Here is a 21,849-nt window from a genome sequence, read left to right as displayed (position 1 = left end):
TACCTCCCAACCCCTGGGAAAATCATATCCTGGGTTATCAGTGTGTCATATTAGACACCAGCTATTGTTTGTGGAGGAACACTGGAGTGGCACCAGTCATGTTCAGGTGCTGAGCCTGGTCTGGAAACAGCTGAGGAGAAACAGGCAAGGCCTATGTGTTGGGAGCCAAGGCTCCTACAACTGGCTCAGATGGTATCAATGGGAAAGCACCACAAAGAGTCATCCCCTCACCCTGCACCCGTCCACCAAGGGGCAGCACCGTAGTCTCTGTGATTACAATGAATTTGAACTGCTCTGTGTTTCCTGCAAAGCTCGGGGAGCTCTTCAAAGTCCTGAAATTGTCTCTTCAACCAATGCCCCTCACTGGCTGAAAAATGGCTAAATAGTGGTACACTCAGACAACCGACTCTTCTTCAGTCAGCCAGCCTACAGAATGAGGGCCATCCCTATGTCCCAGCATGAAAGGCCATCCTTGATATATTTTTAAGGGGAAGGGAAATAAATTCTAAAACATTATATACAGTTTAATCCCATTTTTGTAAACTATAACCTATATATATGTGTGCTCCTGATAGAATCTGGAAAGAAAAGCACAAACTATTAACAACTTCCCCAGAAGAAAGGAATGGGAAATTTTCACTTACTATTTTTTAAAGTAAAGCATTTGCTGATTTTGTGACTTTAAAAAAAATCTAAATTCTGGAGTTTCTTTATTCAGCAAGAAGCCTAGCTTTACAGTAATAATTTCCTGGAACAGTAGGCCGACAGGTGATTTTTGTTTTTCTCCTGGGCTAGCTTTGTTCCGCCTGCTGACTCCACATCTTCTACAAAAACATGAAGTGTGGCAGGAACCTCTGCTCCCAAGATGAAGACCTAGCTGGGTGCTGCCAGTTGGCTCACCCAGGAAAAATAACTCATTTCTCCAGGTGGCCACGGAGAGAGGCCACCCAAGGTCTGACTCTTCCTCTGGACCTGCGAATCAGTTTCCTTCCCTCTTTGCCACCCAGTTCCTACCATTTCCACTAGCAGGAAGGATGGGATCTCTAGAGTCCCCAACGAATACACAATATAAGCGATTTTGTGTTACTTACCACTTGGAGATAACGCATAGGAAATAGGCAATAGACTCAGGTGACACAATCATGTCAGAAGCTGGACGGAGAGCCCAGTGCTCTCCAAGCAGCACCCTGAAAGCATATACAGACAACCACCCACCACGGAAGCTGCTGGATCCTCACCTGCTTGCCTTACAGGTGAGGGCTCAATCACACAGAAACTCCAGATTTCTCTCTCGGAAGTCAGATGTTGTTTCCACAGTGATCAAGGGATACCTGAGAAACTAAGTATAGATTACTCATAATGAGGCAACAGAACCCACTGTGGAGGGGAGCCCCAAAGTATGGCTTCTCTGTGCCTGGGCTGGACACAACTGCCCAGGGCAAGAGAAGCTCGCTAAGGACTGCCCGAGTGCATCCTCTCCAAGCCCAGCCACCAATGCCAGAATCTCAAATGCACCTCACCTGGCAGGTGGTCTCATTGTAGTGCCTCACCTGGGTGCCCAGACCCCTGCCCTGCAGCACCCCCATCCATAAGCGCCCACCTCCTGGCAGGGCACAACACGGTGCCCAGCACTTGGAGCCGGGAAAGAGCAAGGGAGTGGGGCCACGTACAGGGCGAGGCCTTGGCCTCCCCCGGGTTCCTGGAGTAGAAGAGTGAGAGGCAGAGGATGGAGACCAAAGGCAAGACACAGAGTTGGGTGAAAACTAGAGAGCATGGGGTTGGTGCAGGTGCGGGTGGTGCCAGGGGTAGGGCAGTTGCAGGACACTGATGAGATGAGGCTCAGGCCCAATCTCTGGGGCAGGTGAGAGAGACAGTCAAGTGCTGGGAGCAGGGGCTGCTGACATGCAGGCTGCCTGGAGGTGAAGCAGCAGTGAGCCAGGGATCCACCTAGGGGTGCGTGGTGGCTGGGCCTGTCTGTGCTCACAAAGGGGCAAAGGAGGACCACAAGACTACCAGAGGTGATAGGGAGGCCACCACAGCGTGGACTATGGTCAGCCCTTGGCGTACATCCAGCACTGTTGGATCAGGCAGCCCCTTGAGCACAGCTCAGCTGCAGAATAGCCACAAACTCATATGGAGAGATCCACAGCAAGGACAGTAAGCCTAAACACAGACAAGATGTGATTGCTTGTCTGCAAGAGAACCACAAGGTGGCACGGGAAGGCACCATGCACCCAGTGCTGGAATTCAAGGATCTCGGCCAAGGTCAGCAGCCCAGGAGCCAGTGGCAGAGGGTCAGAAGTTACCCATATGGTGCAGGGACTGCATGCTGCTGTGGATGTGGATGCAGAGGGAGTTGCTGGGACTCCCTCTGGGGCTTCGAAAGCACACTCATGTGGTGGGAGACGCTCTTTGACCTTGGGCCTGAAGAATGACCCCAGTAGCCAGGCCGTAGACACTCAGCTGGTCCCTGAGGGCCAACCCACCCTTGTGCGAGTGGGAGGCTCCAGTGCTGGTGATGGACGTGCTGGTGCAGCAGGCAGGCCCCACGGGAAATCCTGGGTCCCAGCGAAATCCTCCAGGCCTGTGGTCCTCCTCCACCACTGGAAGCTGGATACCTCCTTTGCAGCAGCCCTGATGTGCCAATTCCCAATGGTTAGGTCAGGCAGAGGGACCTGTGTTCTGACCAGGTCTTGAGGATTTGGCTCAGCTGCATGTGGAGACTGCTCACAATAGGCCTAAGAAGACTCATATCTTCCAGAAAGTAATGTTGATATGAAAACAGCCCAGGGAAGCCTGTATGGCTCAGTGGTTAAGCGTCTGCCTTTGGCTCAGGGCATGATCCTGGGATCCGGGATCGAGTCCCACATCAGGCTCCTTGCGGGGAGCCTATTTCTCCCTCTGCCTGTGTCTCTGCCTCTCTCTGTATGTCTCTCATGAATAAATAAATAAAATCTTTAAAAAGAAAGAAAGAAAACAGCCCAAGCTCCGCAATTATAACAAAGAAAGGAAAAGGGCTTTGCTGGAGGAGACTAGGGTAGGAAGGAAAAAGGCATAAAGAGGTATGTTCTAAAGAAACGATTATGGCCATTGAAGGCAAACATTTACATGCGCTCTAGTTTTCCACCTGTTTTTCCTGCTGGGTCTTTATCGTGAGAATGAGGGGGGTCAGTGTGCCCCCAGTACCTGCCATGCAATGGGCAGTGGCCTCAAAGGGACATGCTCCACACAGTGGCTCCACACCCAGTATGTCCAGGCCACCAATCTGACCACCCCTGGGTGTGTTATGCTGCAGCACTGAACCCCCTACACAGGTGGCTGGGCCATCCTTCTAGGATGAAGACCCAAGGGTGATTATGGTATTCTGGGCTAGGGAAGAAGCCCATCACCTGACTTCTAACCCAGAGCTGAGACTTGGAATTTTTATTTAATTTTTCCAGCTCCAAGGATTTTTTTTCATTACTTGGTAATACTGAGTGTGTGTGGTAGGGGAGAAGGGAGTAGCTTTCCATTCATCATTAGATGTCACTCCAGAAGGAAAAGATGAGTTCTGGGACTGTGGGATTTACTAGTCAACAAGTCAAGAAGAGGATTTTTTTGAGAGCTGAGAGAGGGAGGCAAAGAATACTTGAAAGAAGAAATTGTCCTTTGCTTTTTCTGGCTCTGGTCTTCTTGCTGCAGCCCCACACATCAAAATGAAACACATTTGACCTTTAGTTGTTAGGCCCCTCTTGAGAGCTCTCTGTGAGATTTAGCACATTAAGGGCCCAGCTGGAGATCCTATGCGCACTTCTGTTGTCCACCTCTGCCTGGAGCTTGTCTGTGAAATGATCAACTGTGTGAGCTCCAAGACCCCACAGTGGGCAGGAAATGCAATGGGCAGCAGCCCTCCACTGATTGGACGAAGCCTGCCTCTGTCACAGAATTAGGCAGAGTATCTCTCCAACATGATTGACCTTATACGAACCCACAAGAAGACAGATGCTTGAATCCACTGGAGAGGAGGGAGCTTCAGACTGGACGTATATTATAGATAATATGAGAAAATAGCAGAAAGGGGGCAGAATGGAGAAATAAGGAGTGGGAAATGAAGAGGAATTGACTTGGAAAGCAGAGAAGAATGATTCAAAAGCTTTGGAAGTGTGCACACTCAATTCTCAAAATAAGGCTTTCTACTTCCAAAGACCGACGGAGAACGAACAGTCTTTTAACAAAGCAAGATTCCAACTCTCATCCATCCAAAGGATACATGTCCAGCTTATCTCACTTTGCAAAATAAGTGGACCCCAGGAAAGGTGTCCATCAATGGCATTTTTAAGTCTTATTTTAGAAGTGTCAGAAAATCCTCTTTATGACTCTGCCATGAACATTTTGGAATCTAGATGATCAAATTTGGCTTCTAGACTTATGTGTTGGAAGTTTTTAAATTTCCCAAGTGATAAGTAGAAACACGGAATAAAATGCTAGCTTTTAAATAATGATCCAGATTAATGATGAATATAGAAATTAAGCACGAAATTCTCTACTCTCCCTTTGATGGACCTGTCAATTCCGGCACACACAATTTTGGAAAGCCCAGAGCTTGGTGCCATGTTATTAAAATGCTGTCATTACTGAAGTTGGAGCCAGGGGATCATAGAAGACCTCAAATGAACAGCTCATTCCTGGAATTAACTAGAAATGACAAATCCAGATTGAGTATCATGTTTTCCTTGACATGATTTACTTTTGCTTTGACCCTGGCCATCCCGAGGCTATGTAGTTTACACTATGTACGTACTGATTTAGTATTTATTGAGGACCCACAACGTATGAAACACAGTGCAGGCCCCAAGCCTGAAGAGCTCCATACAGTGTGTCAGTTACACACGCATCTTACACACATAACAAAGACATCACCCCTGGAGGGAAATCCATCAGAGATCTACTTGGGAGAATAAAGGTGCTCCCGACCTCTCATCTGTGGAGGATGGACCCTGGGTTCACTGTCAAATGTAGCTACACTCTTGCCTGGGTCCCCCTGATGTCAGCTCCATGCCTTGCATTTGCGAGACTACTAAATATTCAGAAATGCAAGCCACGGGTCAGAGATGGTTAACTAGCCTACCTGAGGAAGAAATAAACCTGGGACTTAGCACCCCCAGTAGAAGAGCAGGCTGAAAATCCACAAGAACAAAAATCCAGGAAGGTTACATCAATTGGAATATTGTTACCTTAGCATCTCTCACAGTTGCTATTTCCAGGTAACTGTTGCCAACACATATTGAAACACTCCCCAGCTGATTTACTGAGATAAATCTATTGATTGGCTGCCAAAAGTGAGACCTAGTGACAATGCTTGCAAAGAGGATTACAGAACCTCCCGTCAGCCTCGGAATGGGCTGCTGCCAAGTACCCGGCTGGCTCAGTTCCCAGCTTTACGGCCTGTATGACTTCTTGCAGGAAAATGACTGGAGGCTTGGTAGTAACTAAAAATAAGTTATATTAAATAACATTTTCTACCTCAGCGCTCTGTGGATTTCTATAGGACTCACTTCTGAAAGACTTTTTTAAAGCCAGTTTGTTTTATAGTCAAACTAGTCCCAGATAGATTTCAGATAGGGTAAGAATTAATTAGTTGCTGTTCAGGTGGCAATTTGGATAATTCGTAAAGATGTTTATAAACATAGCATAATTCCCCGGCCTCTTTAGGCTCTCCAGAAAATCCATATAAATGTTAAAATTTTTAACTTGAGTTGAGGGCATAGAAACAGTTGGCAGCTTTTCTAGTCATTAATGAGGACACTTTCTTCTCAAAGTTGATATAGTCTTAAGCCTAATCAGAGAACATTTCAGTCTTTTTAACACCTTGGAAATCAGGATTTGGAATAATTCATGGTGTTTAACTTTATAATGCAAATGAATCTTAAGTTGAAAAAAAACTGATTAGACTCATGTACTGCCTTACATGTAGGAGATTTGTAAGGAAACTGTTGAATGAATACCTATATATTCTGATTATACAGATTTGCCTCTGTGTGATTCATCATCTGTCTGAAGGCTAAAAGAGTATTATTCCCCAAGTGTAGCATAAAATGCCCCGTCAGAATTCAACTCCAAATTCATAATACCTTTGGCAGGTACAATCAAAGCTTCATTCAGAGGTTGCTGAGATTCATTAGAAAGAGGACGATTCTTAAGGGACTTGACCTTGGATGCATATTAAAGTCACCTGAAGTAGTGTGAAAAATGCTGAGGCCTGGGTCCCATCTCAAATCTTTTGAACCCTCTGGGGAATAGAGCTGAGGCACTGATGTTTTTTGAGAACTCTCCAATTGATTCTAGCAGCAGCCGGGGCTGAGAACCAGTGACTGAAACCTTCCAAAACAGAAACTACAATTAATCAGATCCCTCCCCCAATTAATCCAATCCTTTCCCCCATCCCCTGAATTCTCCACACATTCCCATCAAAAGATTGCTCTAAGGAAACATGAAATGCCTGTCTGGTCTTGAGCCTCCCAAGTAATAGAGCTGCTAGAAGCACAGAGGCCAGTCTCTGGGATGCTTGGGGGATGAGCTGATTTGGAACAGGGGGGTGACATAATAACTGCAGGTGGGCTATACATTATCAGAGCATAGGCTTTGTTCCCCACATCCACCCATGAAGCCGAAAGTTAGTCACTTGTGCCACTGCCAAAGGTAACTTGCTTCTTCCACGTTAGCCTGCTTTTTCCCTTCTCCCGAGCCAGCCTTTTCCCACCCTCCTCCATGCTGCAAATGGTCTAGCTATGTAACTACTAAAGAGGTCTATTGCTAACTAGCCCACCCATGAATACGGACTCTCCCATCATGGTTACTGGCATTGGAGTAATAGGACTTAATCTTGTCATCCCCAAGTCTTTACCCTCTTTCCCTTCCTTTCAGGGCACACTTTCATGAGGGAATGAGTAAGATAAGGAGAGGGGTTGATTCTACTGTATAGCGAGTGAGGACGGTACTGCGTCTTACAGTCTTACAGCAAGTCTCAGAGACTTGCGGCAGTTGCTGCCCTATTTTGTGCACTATATGCTTCAGGGGCTGATCTGACAGGTGGATACCGAGTATCACTTCCCAAGACTCTCACCCTCACTGTCCAGTCATTGCTCCAACATTAACATGAAAACCCTTGTCCCAGGGCACATGTCCTCATTTGCAAAATTCTCAGGAGGTGAGGATTATCAGCCTGGTATCACGGCCCAACAGTCTTTTCCTGTCTCCTTAACCCTAGAAGGATTAAGTGTTGATGGCAGTTGATGGTAGTTTATTTTTCGGTTCTGGCCTTAAGTAAACTTCTCCCAGCTCTTACATCCTGGATTGACTGTATTCCAAGTGTGTCACCACCAAGCAGGTGCTGGGCGATCAGATGACAGGTGTTGATCTGCTGCAACTGAGCAATTAGAGAATGTAAGAGTAATGCTATGGAACACGGTTTACACTGAGTGTTCAGAAAATCAAATATCTGTGTGCCTGCCTTATGTGTGCACTGCGTGTGTACACACAAACATACACACAGATAGATGTCTGTCCTACATGTAGTTACGTGCCCCCTTAAGTGACTTGGGCCTTTTCTTCTTTATTCTTATTTATCTATCTCTTCTTTGACTGATTCATTGTATCATTTTCAAATAGAAATTAGGGGATAAGGAGGAGGGAAACAATAGCAAGACCTTTTGAAAGGTGGCTCCTGGGTGCTTTTGTGCTATAAATTCAAGTGAATCTAAAAGTAAAACCCTTTGGGTGTGTGGCAAGGTCTTATTCAGGAAATGCTGAAATCCCAGATATCAATGTGTAATACATATTCCCCTGGAATCCTAGGAATTAACGAGTTCAGGGGGATTAGCAGCATCAGGTATTATAGGTCAGTTGAGTCCTTTATGAAAGGCAACCCGGAAAGCTTCACCATCCCCAACCAACGCAGTCATTTTAAATCCCACCCCCATTGTTCCTTCACCTCACCATGGAGGAGCAGAAGGGAAAGCAAGGAAGACAGCCAGGGCTCTCAATTACCCTTGCGAACCGGGAGAAAGCTTTGTTTGGCATTCAAGGGCATAAAGAAGAAATAATAAAGTCTCTCCCCTCCCCCTGGCCTCTTCCAAGCAAAGCACAGACTCCCACCAAAGCCCACTTAACATTTTATACAGACACGGGGACAAGGCAAGACAGCTGGACAAGAGGACAAGGCTGGAAGTTTTGCCACGTAGTGGAGCAGCCCTGGCGCGGGACATAAGCTCGCCAGCGCGGCCTCGGGTGGACACCCGCGGAGACCAGGGGCCGCGGAGCTCCCCAGCCAAGCCCGGCGCGGTGGCATCAGATGACCACGCTGACTGTCACGGTCTGGCCGTGCGGCGCGATCTTGCGGGGCCAGGTGAGCAAGAGCTTGCGCAGCTCCTCGCGGAAGTTGTCGTGCAGCCAGGCGTAAATGAAGGGGTTATAGCAAGCCGAGCTCATGGCCAGCCAGTGGCAGAGCAGCTGCACTAACCCGAAGGCGTAGGGGTCGATGGCGTGCGGGTCGAGGTCCCGCAGCAGGTTGAAGACGTGCAGCGGCAGCCAGCAGACGGCGAACACCACCACGACCACCACCAGCAGGCAGAAGGTGCGGCGGCGCCGCGCACGGTCCCAGTCGGCCTGGCTCTGGGTCACGCAGCCCGGCACCACGCGGTTCCGCAGCTTCACGGACACCCGGACGTAGGACAGGAGGATGACCAGCAGGGGGAGCAGGTAGGTGAAGAGCAGCAGCCCCCAGGCGTAGAGCTGGCGCTGGCGCTCCTGAGACCCCCAGAACTCCTCGCAGAGGCGCACGCGGTGCGGCTTGAGCTCGACGTGGTAGGTGTGCACGGCGGCCGGCAGCGCCAGCACCGCGGACAGCGCCCAGATGGCCAGCACGGCGTAGGCGCTGAGGCGCAGCGAGATGCGCCGGCGCAGCGGGTGCACCAGCACGACGTAGCGGTCCACCGCGATGGTGGTGAGAGTGAACACCGACACGTACACGGTCACTGGCTGCAGGAAGAAGACCAGGTGGCACAGGCCGCCGCCGAACACCCAGCCGCGGGGCTCGAACGCGTAGGCCAGCGTGAGCGGCACGCAGGCGGTGCACATGAGCACGTCGGACAGGGCCAGGTTGCCGATGAGGAAGTTGGTCACGTTGTGCAGCCGACGCACCCGCGCGATCACCAGCACCAGGAGGCAGTTGCCCACCAGCCCCACGACCACCACGACGCTGTAGAGCAGCACGATCAGCCCCTTCAGCTGGTGCACCAGCTGCAGGCTTTGGAAAGGCGTGACGGCCTGAGCGCCTGCGCCCGCCGCGGACCCGTTGCCCGCCGAGGCCTCGGAGCTCTGGTTGGCAGGAATCGAGGCCGCTGGTGGCAACCCAGAGAATAAGTCGGGGACCGAGGGCCCCTGCGTCGGCAGCGAGGCCATGGCCACCTGTCCAAAGAGAGTCAAAGCCCGTCACTTCCCATTGTCCATCCATCCCCTCTCCTACCCCAATCGCGCCTCCCTCCCCCACCTCAATTACCCAACGCTGTCTTTTGGGTAACTGGCCAAAATAAATAACAGTCAGAAGGGCTGTCACCACCCCCCCACCGTGTAAAAATAAGTCTATGCGGGATTACGTGTGCACAGGTTATTTAAACGCCTCCTATTCAATGTAGAGGCGTCGCAGTCCACGCAGGTCAGACCCAGGGGCATGGTCCTACCTGGGGAGCGGGGCTCGGCGGGCGGGAAGTCGCTCCGGGGAGGGAGGGGACCGGCTGTCCCCTAGCGGTCCTCAGCCCACGACGGCGGCGCAGTCCTCTCGCTTCTCCGCGGGAGCTGAACAGAGTCAGGAGTTCCCGGTGGGCTCGCAGGTTGGGGAGGGACTGGGAGCGCCTCCCCTCCGCCCCGCCCCCCACTCCAGCGCTCCCTTGTATGGAAAACGGGGGCGGAGCGCGCACCAACCGACTCGGCGCTCAGACAACTAGAAAGCAGGACGGTGCGACGAGGATGGACACAGAAGGAGGGGAGGGGCCGGCAAACCTGGGTCAGGGGGACCAGGGAGACTTTCCACTGCGGGCGCTGGCGGCGCCTTGGGAGAGTCCCGCCCCGGAGGAGGGTGCGGTGCACCGGGAGAGAAGAGCCGCGTCAAGCGCTGGGCTCCCAGGAGGACCCGGTGCAGTTTCAGTAAGGAAGGAGCAGGGCCAGACGTGGAGTGAGGGACGGGGCCCCCCGCGGGGTGCGAGCAAGAGATGAGGGACCCTGCTTAGAGTCTGGGCTGGAACGGATAGGACGTTCCCGCAGGGATTTGCACTTTAGAGTCTGGAGCTCGCCGCAGACCTTCAGGCCCTGGCCCTCCCCGGGACCCCCTCCCCCCCTCCCCCTCCTCTACCCCGGAACCCCCTCCCTTTCCCCGCCCCCCCCCCCCCCCCCCCAGGCTGCGGCAGGGCCGAGAGCCGCGAATCCCGCCGGGTACCAGAGTTCAGCACAGCGGACAGCTCCGGCGCACGTGGGTCCGGCGCGGGGGGGCCCCCCGGGGAGCGCGGTTAAGGAGTCCCCGCGCCTCCCTGGGCCTGGCCTGCTTCAAACAGCTGCCGGACCGCCAGGTTGCTGGGCGAGAAACAGAAGAGAGCAGTGAGGCGGAGTGGAGGAAGATAGGCAGGGGTCTCGGGGGTTAGAGGGTGGTGAGGTGCTCCTGCTGTGGGTCGCCGCACTTAGTGCCAATGACGACGCTGTCCTTTACCTCCCTGGGTCAGGAAATGCTGCCCTCATGCCAGTTACCCTACACAGGCACACCTCAATACTATACTATACTATACTATACTATACTATACTATACTATAATACTGGCCCCCCAGTACTCCCCTACTCACCTTGTCGCTCTTTTTTTTTTTTTTTTAAGGATTTTATTTATTTATTTGAGAGAGAGCGCGCACAAGTGGGGTGGGGAGGGGTAGAAGGAGAAGCTGACTCCCCTGCTGCGCAGGGAGCCCAAGGTGAGGCTCATCCCAGGACCCTGAGCTCATGACCTGAACCCAAGGTGAGGCTCATCCCAGGACCCTGAGCTCATGACCTGAACTGAAGGCAGAGGCTTAACTGACTGAGCCACCCAGGTGCCCCTGCTCTTTCTCAGCTACCATGACCTACTCCTTATCTGCCTGACTCTCCCAGGCCTGTAGGCAAGTTCCAGGACTGGGACCCTACCCTCTTCCTCCTTACATAAGCACTCCTCATTTTAGGATTAAAGCTAATACTAATGATTGCAGGATTTCCACTAGGATAACAAAAGTAACAAACATTAGAGAAGCTTAAAAGTTACGTAAAACCTTCAGTAGCATTAAGTCATCGTTGAAATGAAAATTAACCTGGACCACTGTGGGGAGGGGGTCAAGGAAGGAGGCTTTGCAACCACCCTCCTTTGAAACTATCTCCTACCCCTCATCGTGCCCCCTCTGGTAAACTCTTGTCCTTTGTCCTCTGGCTCCAGATACCCTGGTTAGGTTGGAAAGAAGTAAAATTAGTCCACCCTACAAATTCATGTGATTGACTCATACAGGAGGAAAAGTCAACATCGGAAGAAAAGCAATCAATTTGATGCAACTGTATCTATTCTAAACCCACACTCCCTGAGTTATAATCGATTTCGTTAAAGCCAGTATGATATGGAGAAAAAACATCAGAATGAAACACAGGCTGTGCCTGCCTAATCCTTCCCCGGTGACGTTTCCCATCATGTTCACCAACAGGGTTATATGCACCCAAGGGCAGAGGCGCTCTTTTGTTTTAAAATATCTTAAGCAGAGGAAATTGTGGTAATGAAGGTAAAAAAGGATTTGGGATGTAGCTAGGCCCCCATAACTAGAGGCATCATTCTGGTCCATATCATTGATACCATAATACTAAAAATAACAAAAAAGACAACCTTCTCAATATTTGCATGCCAATGTCAGTATTTGGAAGTTCATCACCGAGACACCTTCCAGACAAGAGAGTTGGTCATTTGCCGAGTTCCAGATCAACTCTAAGAGTGTTAGTGTTGTAAGCATTGTGAGGTAAAAAGGAATTAAACATCTAAGACCAGCATAGCCCACTTGAAATCTTTATTCTCTGTAGTCTTCACTGGAATTAAGGCTAGTCTCTATCTCAGCCAGGACATGACGATTAAACCATACCAATGTTCAGACTTCCCTGTACCCGTAGTGCTCCAGAAACCTGAGAGATCACAAGTAAACAAACAATTTTTCAAGACAAATGGAAGAAAAATAGCATGTAATATAGTAGATAGCAAATCACAGGATTTTATTACCTCCTCTTCTTCAAAAGCTTTTGGTGGCCCAACAAAGGAAGGCCAGGGCCTTCAGCATGGATTTCCAAACAACATGCACTCCTATTCTGACCCTCTCTCATTTTTTTTTTGGTCTGGACTTCCACCTCTATCCATCTCTCTCGATAGATAGATAGATAGATAGATAGATAGATAGATAGATAGATAATAGATTTAAGCCCAACTAGACACTAACGCTAACATGTTCTCACCATTCCTGCCCAATACCTCTCTCAGGGGCTGTTCTCTTTCTCCAGAATCCTGGTTGCTTTGTCCCCACTCAACTCCACATTCTTCACATCCTGCAAAACCCAACTCAAAGATTATCCTGTCCTCAGAGTCTTTTCCTTTCCATGATCTTTCTGTCCTTTATTACTTTCTACTTTTAAAAGCGTTTTAGCCCCTTGCCTCCACCAACCATGACTGTAAATTCTTTTTTTGGATACCTATAATGTGACTGAACCCAGCAGATACTCAATACAGGTGTGTTTGTTTTTATTGGATGGATTAAAATAGCCACTATTTGTTGAGGGCTTTCTACGTACCAGGCACTAGGTTAAGTACTTCACATATTGATCTCACTTGATCGCCTCAAAACTATTATTATACCCATTTTATAGATGAGGAAACTGGTTCTTCAAGGCTAGTTGAATAATGGCACAACTGATAAGTAGTGAGGCTGGGACTTCAGCTTAGATTCACCTGATTCTGGAGCCAAAACACTCCACTATTTTACTGCCTCTGAATGAAGAGAGATGCACCTATATAAGCTGAAAATATAAGTAGATTCAAATGGGATTAAATCAATATAGGAACCCCTCCTCCCCCATGGTTGTTAAAGGAAGCTCTAACAAATTTGACTGCAATCCTAACATTATTGTGTTTAAACAGATCTTTATGGCTCACCCCAAATGGCCCTTGCTTAGATCCCTTTTAGGAGACAAAACCGTGGGCTGTATGAACCTCAGGGGATGGTCTTATGCTTTATGGTGGCAGGAGACAACAGGATATAGAAAACAGAAGACAGAGACAACAGAGATAAGGACTGTAGTTAGAATTCTGGGAAACTGGATTAAAGGATCTGACAATTTTATGCCAGCTAACTTCATGCTGTCACACTGCAGTTAGCCCAACCATACTAGAAATCACGAGGGATCTTTTTTTTTTTTTTTTAATTACTAGTTGGGAGAGAGCAATTTTTGAGACTTGTCTATGTCCAGGCCATAACAAAACAGATGCTTCCCCAGAAGAGAGTTTTCTCTTCTAAGCCTGCCCTGTGTGTATTCCAAGAGCCAGGCTCCCTCCAGGTTCCTCAGGCTGAGCTGGGCAGGGGGACGGGGGTGGATCTAGAGGCCAACTCAGCATGGCAGAGCTGGCCGCCCACAGGAGACAACAACCCGAGACCAGTAGTGTAAAAACTGACATGACATCACATACTACAGTGAAAACAAAAAACACATATTTCCCTTATGTCACTTTGAGAAAGTGCTTTTCATCACAGACTCCAGACCTATCAACTATCACTTCCAGCTGTGTCAGGCATACCGTAGTCATTTTAAAATTCTCCAACACACACACAAAAAAATAATAAAAAAATAAAATAAAATTCTCCAACACAGCTCTGCCCAGAATAGAGGTGTAAAAACTCTTATGCTGACCAGAAACAGTCCTTGGCTGGGCTTTTCTTCTCAGCCTGTTCAAAATCAAAAGTGAGCCAATAGCCTTGTGCCCTCTGTTGTGGCCTGTGGGGCACACGTCTTGCCTCTGCTCTGTTTTAATCTGGGCTCCCCTGGAAAGGAGAGGATGAGCCCCCAGAGTAACATGTGAAGTTGGGGTGGGGTAGGAAACCCTTCCCTGACACAAGAGAAAAGCAAACAATGAAACGTGCTAATTCAGCAAATATTTGTGATACATCTACTATGCAGACGGGCGTAGAAAAGGTGCCCTGACAGAAAAATGAGTAAGTAAAACATATTCCTGCCCTCAAAGAACTCACAGTCTAGGGCAGAATGAGCTAGAAACAGTGGAGGAAACTATGAAAACAATCTCAGGTGCTTCTCTAGGAAATTCATTCTTAAAACTGAAAAATCCTGTGGCTTTAGTAAATTAGCTATCTCTGAGACCAAATTTCCAGTTCCTTCCAGACTTATCTATCTCATTATAAAACTGTTTATTTATATTTTTTAAATAATGGTTTGTACATGAATTATGCACTCAAGTAAAAATAAGACCTTGAGTTAGCAGTCAGGGTGTTAGGGATGGAGAGAAGCACTGAAGTACTCCATACTGATGGGCACACTTGCATCTATCCTGACACCTACCTCCAGACAAGTTTCTTTTCTTTTTTTTTTTTTAATTTTTTTGACAAGTTTCTTTATTATCCAAACACTTAAAGAAATCAAGTCAGAAAGAAAGAAAAAAAAGAAGAAAGAAAGAAAGAGGAAAGAGAAAGAAAGAAAGAAAGAAAGAAAGAAAGAAAGAGAAAGAAAGAAAGAAAGAAAGAAAGAAAGAAAGAAAGAAAGAAAGAAAGAAAGAAAGAAAGAAAGAAAGAAAGAAAAGAAAGAAGAAAGAAAGAGAGAAAGAAAGAAGAAAGAAAGAAAGAAGAAAAAGAAAGAAAGAGAAAGAAAGAAAGAAAGAAAGAAAGAAAGAAAGAAAGAAAGAAAGAAAGAAAGAAAGAAAGGCAAAGGACATTTTCAGACAAATGTAAAACTGTCCCCCACAACACACACTGAGATGGTGATCAACATATATAGTTGAAATAAAATATAAAAGGCTTCTCTAAGCAAAGCCTGTGCCATAGTGAACAAAGAGTTGCCCTTGGCTTGGGGAGAAGATGTCTCAATCCCCCCAGTTTTTTGTTTTGTTTTGTTTTTGTTTTTGTTTTTGTTTTGTTTTTTGCCTCCTCTAGGCCTGGAATGTGAAGCTGTTGGGTTCCCCTAGCAGGGGTCCCCCTTCAGGAAAGAGATGCCCGCATCTCCAGCTGCCAGCTCTCTTGCCTGCTACCAGAGTCCTAAAGCTCCCCATCTAAAGGCTATCAAGACAGGAGGATCTTCTGCCTTTTGTTTTAAACTGAAGACTCACAACATTAGTGAAAGAAAAGAGTCTTTTTAAAGAACTCTAGGTTTGGGGCACCTGGGTGGCTCAGTGGTTGAGCGTCTGCCTTTGGCTCAGGTTGCGATGCTGGGGTCCTGGGATCGAGTTCCGCATCGGGTTCCCTGCAGGGAGCCTGCTTCTCCCTCTGCCTATGTCTCTGCCTGTCTCTCTGTCTCTTATGAATAGATAAATAAAATCTTTAAAAAAAATAAAGGACTCTAGGTTTCAAATAACGCTGCCACTGATAAACTTTGTGCATCAGCCTGAGTTGCTCCTTGCAAACAATAGAACCCACTCTGGTTGGTTTTAGGTCAAAAAGAATGGCAATCTAGCCCTCATAATTGTTGGAAGAACTTGGGACTAAGCTTACAAAACCATCCCTGATGAAGAAAGCTGCACATGCAGTTTTGCTGCCACTGCTTCCGTCACCTCCACCAATGCCATTTCCGCATTTAGGAACTCAATCTTACAGCCATCACTGTTCCTAAAATCCAAGCACCTCTGCTGCACTCTGTCCAACAAAATGAGGCACCTTCCCTCAGGTCATTCATTTCTGAATGAAAGTCTCATTCAGGTGCATCAGAGTGGCAGAGCCAGGATACCAAACCCGAGTTTTATTTTTTTTTTAAGATTTTATTTGTTTATTCATGAGAGACATGGAGAGAGAGGCAGAGACATAGGCAGAGGGAGATGCAGGCTCCCTGCAGGGGGACTCCATCCCAGGATCCCGGGATCACGACCTGAGCCAAACAAAGGCAGGTGCTCATCCACTGAGTCACTTCGGTGTCCCTCAAACCCGAGTTTTAACCGCAAATTATTTTGGGAATTTGGATTCTGATCTTCACTTTGGGAATATAATGAGGAATCTCTCTAAATACAAGTAGATGATGCATAGCCATGAGTTATGACAAACATTCAGTCATATTTTCAGCAGTTATGCTGTAAAGACCAAAAGCTACAAGGAGACCCCTATACTCTCTTAATTTTCTACCCTGCTTCTCCATCATTATGAATGAAAATGTCAAGAGAAACATGGGATAATTAAGGTTGTATTTTGAATCTTATATTAATTAGGTTACCCTAATATATATAATTAATTATGCTCCTCTTAATGAGAAATAAAACCCCAAATAAAACTAGCTTTCAAAGATATAAGAAATATAGCACCACATTATACCAGGGTTGCTCAACTTCAGCATGATGGACATTTTGGGCCAGATAATTCTGTCTCATGTGGGCCTGTCCTGGGCATTGTAGGATATTTAGCAGCATCTCTGGCCTCTACCCACTAGAAGGGAGGGCACACATACCCAATTGTGACAACCAAAACTATCTCCAAATGTTGCCAATGTCTGCTGGGGGTAGGGATAAGGGACAAGATCATCTCTGGTTGAGAACCGGTACCTTACACCAATACAGCACGTTTAAAGTACACAAAGTACTCTCCTTAGAAGTGCTACCAGCTTTCAAGGCCAACTGTCTTCAGACGTCTTGACCCCAGAATTGCATTTGGAAAACATTTCATTTCCCATTTCTCACCACTTCCTGAAATAATAACAGGGCAAACAGACAAAAATGATATTTAAGAGAAAAAAAAAATCCCTAAGGTAAGGTAAGCCCAAGTGTGCCAAATGGAAGAGAGAACTGGTCCCCAAACCCAAATAAGGGATCGCACAGGGCTCTTGGACTTGTGTAACAGCCGTACCTCTACTAAATGTGAGTTACTGGGCACACTCCTTATCCTGGAAGAACCCCAACTCTGAAAAACATAAGAAATTTATAGCAATGCCCACCTCTGGAAGATATTGAGAAGACCCAACATGAGTGAAAGAACTGGTACGTAACTGGCACACAATAATACTGGCTGCTCTTGGATAATTCTTTGTCCTGCCTTATGTCACTTCCTCTTGTCAAGAGGCGGGAATCATTCTAGAGGACATTCCCAAACTCTTCCACTTGAACGTTGCTCCAGAAGACCGTCTTTTTGAGAAGAATTTTCCCTTTCTCAGTCTAAATGCTTTTCCTCATTTCATCATTGTTTTCCAGGCACACAAAGTCCAGGGCAAGATATTGTAAGAAGAATCAAAGACAATTAAAAAAAAAAAAAAAAAAAAAAAAAGGAGGCGGGATGCCTGGGTGGCTCAGCGGTTTAGCGCCTGCCATTGGCTCAGGGCGTGATCCTGGAATCCCGGGATCAAGTCCTTCATCAGGCTGTCTGCATGGAGCCTGCTTCTCCCTCTGCCTATGTCTCTGCCTCTCTCTCTCTCTCTCTCATGAATAAACAAATAAATAAATAATCTTTTAAAAAAGGAGGAGGAGGAGAACATTACTGTCTAAAAATATGCAGTGTAGTAAGAGAGAAATCTACAAAAATCACTGAGCTGTATGGCCATGGCCAATACCACTATTACCGCCTACTATGAAAGAAAGACGTCACTGATTTCTGAGACGTTTACTCATTGCTTTGGTAAATATGAATTGTATTTACCCTTATAGGTCACATTTTTTTCAAGCACAAGAGTCTTTTAAGTGTTCACAGCATTTTTTTTACTCAGTCATATCAACTTTGCCCATGTCACCTAAATATGTTCCTCCTCCTATGTTTATGTGAGCCATGCACAACTTCAGACCCTTATGGATGTGTATGAGTTAAGTTCTCAGGTGGCAGGAAATGAACAAGAAGTGAGCGTTCATTATGTCTTTCTAATCATCAAAGTGTTCTGCAGGCTGAAGCTTTGTGTCAGGAATCCATCCTCCTCTTTCCCCTAGTCACTGCTTAGTGTCATTTCTTCCCAGAGGAGGACCACCAGAATCCCTGCTCCCTTATCAGGCCCTGGGGTGGAGTTACTGGATGAAATTGCTTCCTTCTTCCTCTTTGCTGATTGTTTCATTTTGAAATGTAATCTTTAACAATATCTCAAGTGGTCCACAAAGGATGCTGACAGTGCAGCCTATATTTGGTGAGATTATGCAGGGCTGGAGGGATCCAGGCTGGCTGAGTTGCTGGGACCCTGGCAACATTCAGGAGCAGCTCTAGCCCCTGACTGCCCATGGCATATCTGGGATTTCTCATCACAGACGGTCTCACTGCAACCATCCCTGGACCTCATTGCATTCCTAAAGATCCATGACCCAGCCAGGTCACCTTGTCTGGTGACACTCTATACAAAGAACCCTAAAAAACACAAAGGTTGACCAACTGGTCATGTTCAAGATCTCAGCACATTTTATTTTTTCACTTTTAGTTAGACTTTCATCAATCTAATGTACTTTATTTTTTTTATTTTTTTTAAGATTTTATTTATTCATGTTAGAGAGAGAGAGAGAGAGGCAGAGACACAGGCAGAGGAAGAAGCAGGCTCCATGCAGGGAGCCCGATGTGGGACTTGATCCCTGGTCTCCAGGATAGTGTCCCGGGCCAAAGGCAGGTGCTAAACCACTGCGCCACCCAGGGATCCCCCAATCTAATGTACTTTAGACATTAGCAGCATAGGTGAGGTATCTCAGCTTCGTCCATTAGGAGTAGAAAATATATACAAATACAAAAAATTGATAAATAAACACAGACACAAAAACAAAACACTTGAAAGCCATTTTTATTACATTCTTTTTGAAAGGCAGAGACAAGGCAATTTGCTTTCCCATTTTGATTCCAACCCTGCTTCATTATCAGCTAGAAATGGCTTTTATGGATGACAAAAATCATCTTGCATCTGCATCCTGCCATTTAACAGTGAAGTTCCATTTAGATGGGAACCTTGACCTTGCAGAAGCCCCTCATTTTGGTTTCCATTAATACATATCTTCTGACAAAACTCAGTGATGAACCTAAACCATGTCTCATTATGTCCATCTGTGAATTATTACATAGACATATCTAAATTCATTCTAGTGTCACCATATAGGGTGAGGGGTCTTTTCCAATATTTTCTTAGACAAAATGCAAAACTGAAATGGTCCTCACAGTGTTTTTCAAGTGAATAATACAGGTGTGTGGACATATAGATAATATTCAGGGGTGGTAGTTTGGCAGTTGGAATGTCTGGGGTGGTGCATCTCTCCTGTGTCTTATCTCTGTCACCAGGGAAACAGCACTGGTGCTCCATGTGAGGGGACCATAAAGAGTGTCCCTACAAAAGGTGAAGAGCAGGAATGCATTATTCTTCTCCCAGTGTGGCCCAAAGACCACCCTCATCAGAATCAACTCTGGTGCTTATTTAAAATGCAGATGGAGGGGTGCTCAGTCCCATTAAGTATCTAGCTTCAGCTCAGGTCATGATCCTGGGGTCCTGGAAGTGAGCCCCGCATCAGGCTCCTTGCTCAGCGGGAAGCCTGCTTCTTCCTCTCCCTCTGCTTGCTGTTCCCCCTGCTTGTGCTCTGTGTGTGTGTGTCAATTAAATATATAAATAATCCAATAAATAAATAAATAAATAAATAAATAAATAAATAAATAAATAAATAAAATGCGGATTGCTAGATCACAAGACAGACCCATTAAGTCAGAATCACTGATGGTGAGACCTGGGAAATTGAATTTTTTCACAAGCATTGCAGGTTATTCTGATGGACACTCAAGTGTAAGTGTCCTAAAGTCTGCCATTAGGCAGTGAATCTCTATAATCCTGGCTCCTTCCTTCCCCAGTGTGATTGAGATACCAGCCAAGAGGGCACAGAGCAGCTCCCAGGGGAGCCCAGCAGTAGATTTCAGCCCTCCCTCCCGTCTTACATGATAGATATTGGAAGACAAGTGTATTATACTAGTTCGGTGCTTTCTCTGTAGTTTATCTTTTTCAAGTTATTTTTAATGACATAAGTAGCACATGAAAACATTCTCCTGTTTAATAAAAATGAAACAGATAAGCCTAAAGTCCCCTTGACCTCAATCCCAGTCCCTTCCTCAGAGGTTACACAGGTCCCTCATCTATGCATTTACATGTATATATCTGAATCCATAGAACAGAACTACTGGTGGCCATTTGCTACTTTTTGTTTTTGACAAAAATTACCATGATAAAGATGTTCCAGATGTTGGTCAAAGAGTACAAACTTCCAGTTATAAGACAAATTCTGGGGAACTAATATACAGCAGGGTAATTATAGTTAATAAGACTAGAGTAATATTAAAGTATATAATATGAAAGTATAATATGTTTTGAAGTTTAAAGCAAGAGGGTAGACCTAAAATGTTCATCACAAAAAAGGAATGGTAATTATGTGATATGATGAAGGGGTTAGCTAATGCTATAGCGGTAATCATTTTGCAGCATGTAAGGGTATCGAATCAACTCATTGTACATCTTAAATTCACACAGCGTGCTATGCCAATAATATTTCCATAAAGCTGGAAAAAATATTCTATATATTAATATTTGAATTGAAAGTAAAGCATATTATCAGTGACGATGTTTTTTAGCTCCCCAAAATATTCTTATGCAGTTCTGTATTCATTATTTATTTTGTAAAAACTCAGGATTTGAATTCAGAGAGATAAAAATCAAATCAAATCAACATGTTCCCATATTCTTCCTTGGGGAAGCTTCTCCTGGAGCCATTCACCAAAAAAATATTTGTAAGTCACAAGATATGACCCAATTCACATTGACCACCCGCACTGTAGGGAACTCTCTCTTGCCTAATGAATTTTAAGCCCTTGTTATCTATGACGTGAGTTCTCATAATGGTCAGACAAGTATGGAAAAGAAATGCATCATTTTTCATGGATGTTGGGAAGGCCCCCACATCCCCCCAAATAATAGCTAATAAAATGTCTAAAGCAAAATCTAAGCTACTGGACCCCTGGACTGGGTGGAGTCCATAGGACAGGCTGGGACCGTCGCTATACAGACTCTTGCAAGAGTGAGCTGGGACAAGGAGTGAACTACTCAAAGAGGTGTAAGGGGGACACTAATGTTGTCAGCCTATGAATCAGGATACCTGAGTGTGAACCCCCACACTGACAATAACTGTCTGAGACACCCAGGGCAAGCCCTATGCAACTCAGGATCTCCATGTCTTCATCTGTAAAGCAGCTGGGGAGGAGACCTCGACAATCCTGAATTGTCCATAAACTCTCATAGGCCAGGAATGGTGGCCTGAGATAGTCAATTACCTACACACCTGGATGACATCAGTTGTCTGTACACACCTGGATGACATCATCTATCCACACACCTGCATGGCCTGTGTCTCCAGTTCCACCTTAATAAAAGGTGGCCCACCTTCTGTGAGATGAACTTGGACATCCTTCACAGCCGCATGGTGGCTTTGCTTGCTGGAGGTCTGGCCTTCCTACATATGTAGGAAATAACATTGGGCCCTTGGGTTCACAATTCACTGAAGAAAAATCCCTGTGGGGATAGTTTAGTCCCTGGGTACTCCTCGAGACATTTCAGCTCTCAAGCCTCAAAATTGTGAGGCAAGTCAGCCTAAGTAATTGTTGG

The 21,849-nt window shown here is 46.4% G+C and overlaps 1 protein-coding gene across 1 annotated transcript; it reads right to left on the bottom strand.

The window, feature by feature from the left end:
- Nucleotides 1-5,204: 5,204 nt before the first annotated feature.
- On the bottom strand, nt 5,205-10,278 carry PRLHR (prolactin releasing hormone receptor). The gene is made up of 2 exons (XM_077877466.1): nt 9,717-10,278; nt 5,205-9,444 (listed from the first exon to the last, which is right to left on the bottom strand). The coding sequence occupies exon 2, from the start codon at nt 9,436-9,438 to the stop codon at nt 8,326-8,328; it is 1,113 nt and encodes a 370-aa protein (XP_077733592.1). The 5' UTR covers nt 9,439-9,444; nt 9,717-10,278; the 3' UTR covers nt 5,205-8,325.
- Nucleotides 10,279-21,849: the final 11,571 nt, after the last annotated feature.

The sequence above is a fragment of the Canis aureus genome, chromosome 29, assembly GCF_053574225.1.
Source record: "Canis aureus isolate CA01 chromosome 29, VMU_Caureus_v.1.0, whole genome shotgun sequence".
NCBI classification, from domain to species: domain Eukaryota; kingdom Metazoa; phylum Chordata; class Mammalia; order Carnivora; family Canidae; genus Canis; species Canis aureus.
The sequence above is the reverse complement of the archived record's forward strand: the minus strand, read 5'-3'. Positions and strand labels throughout refer to the sequence as shown.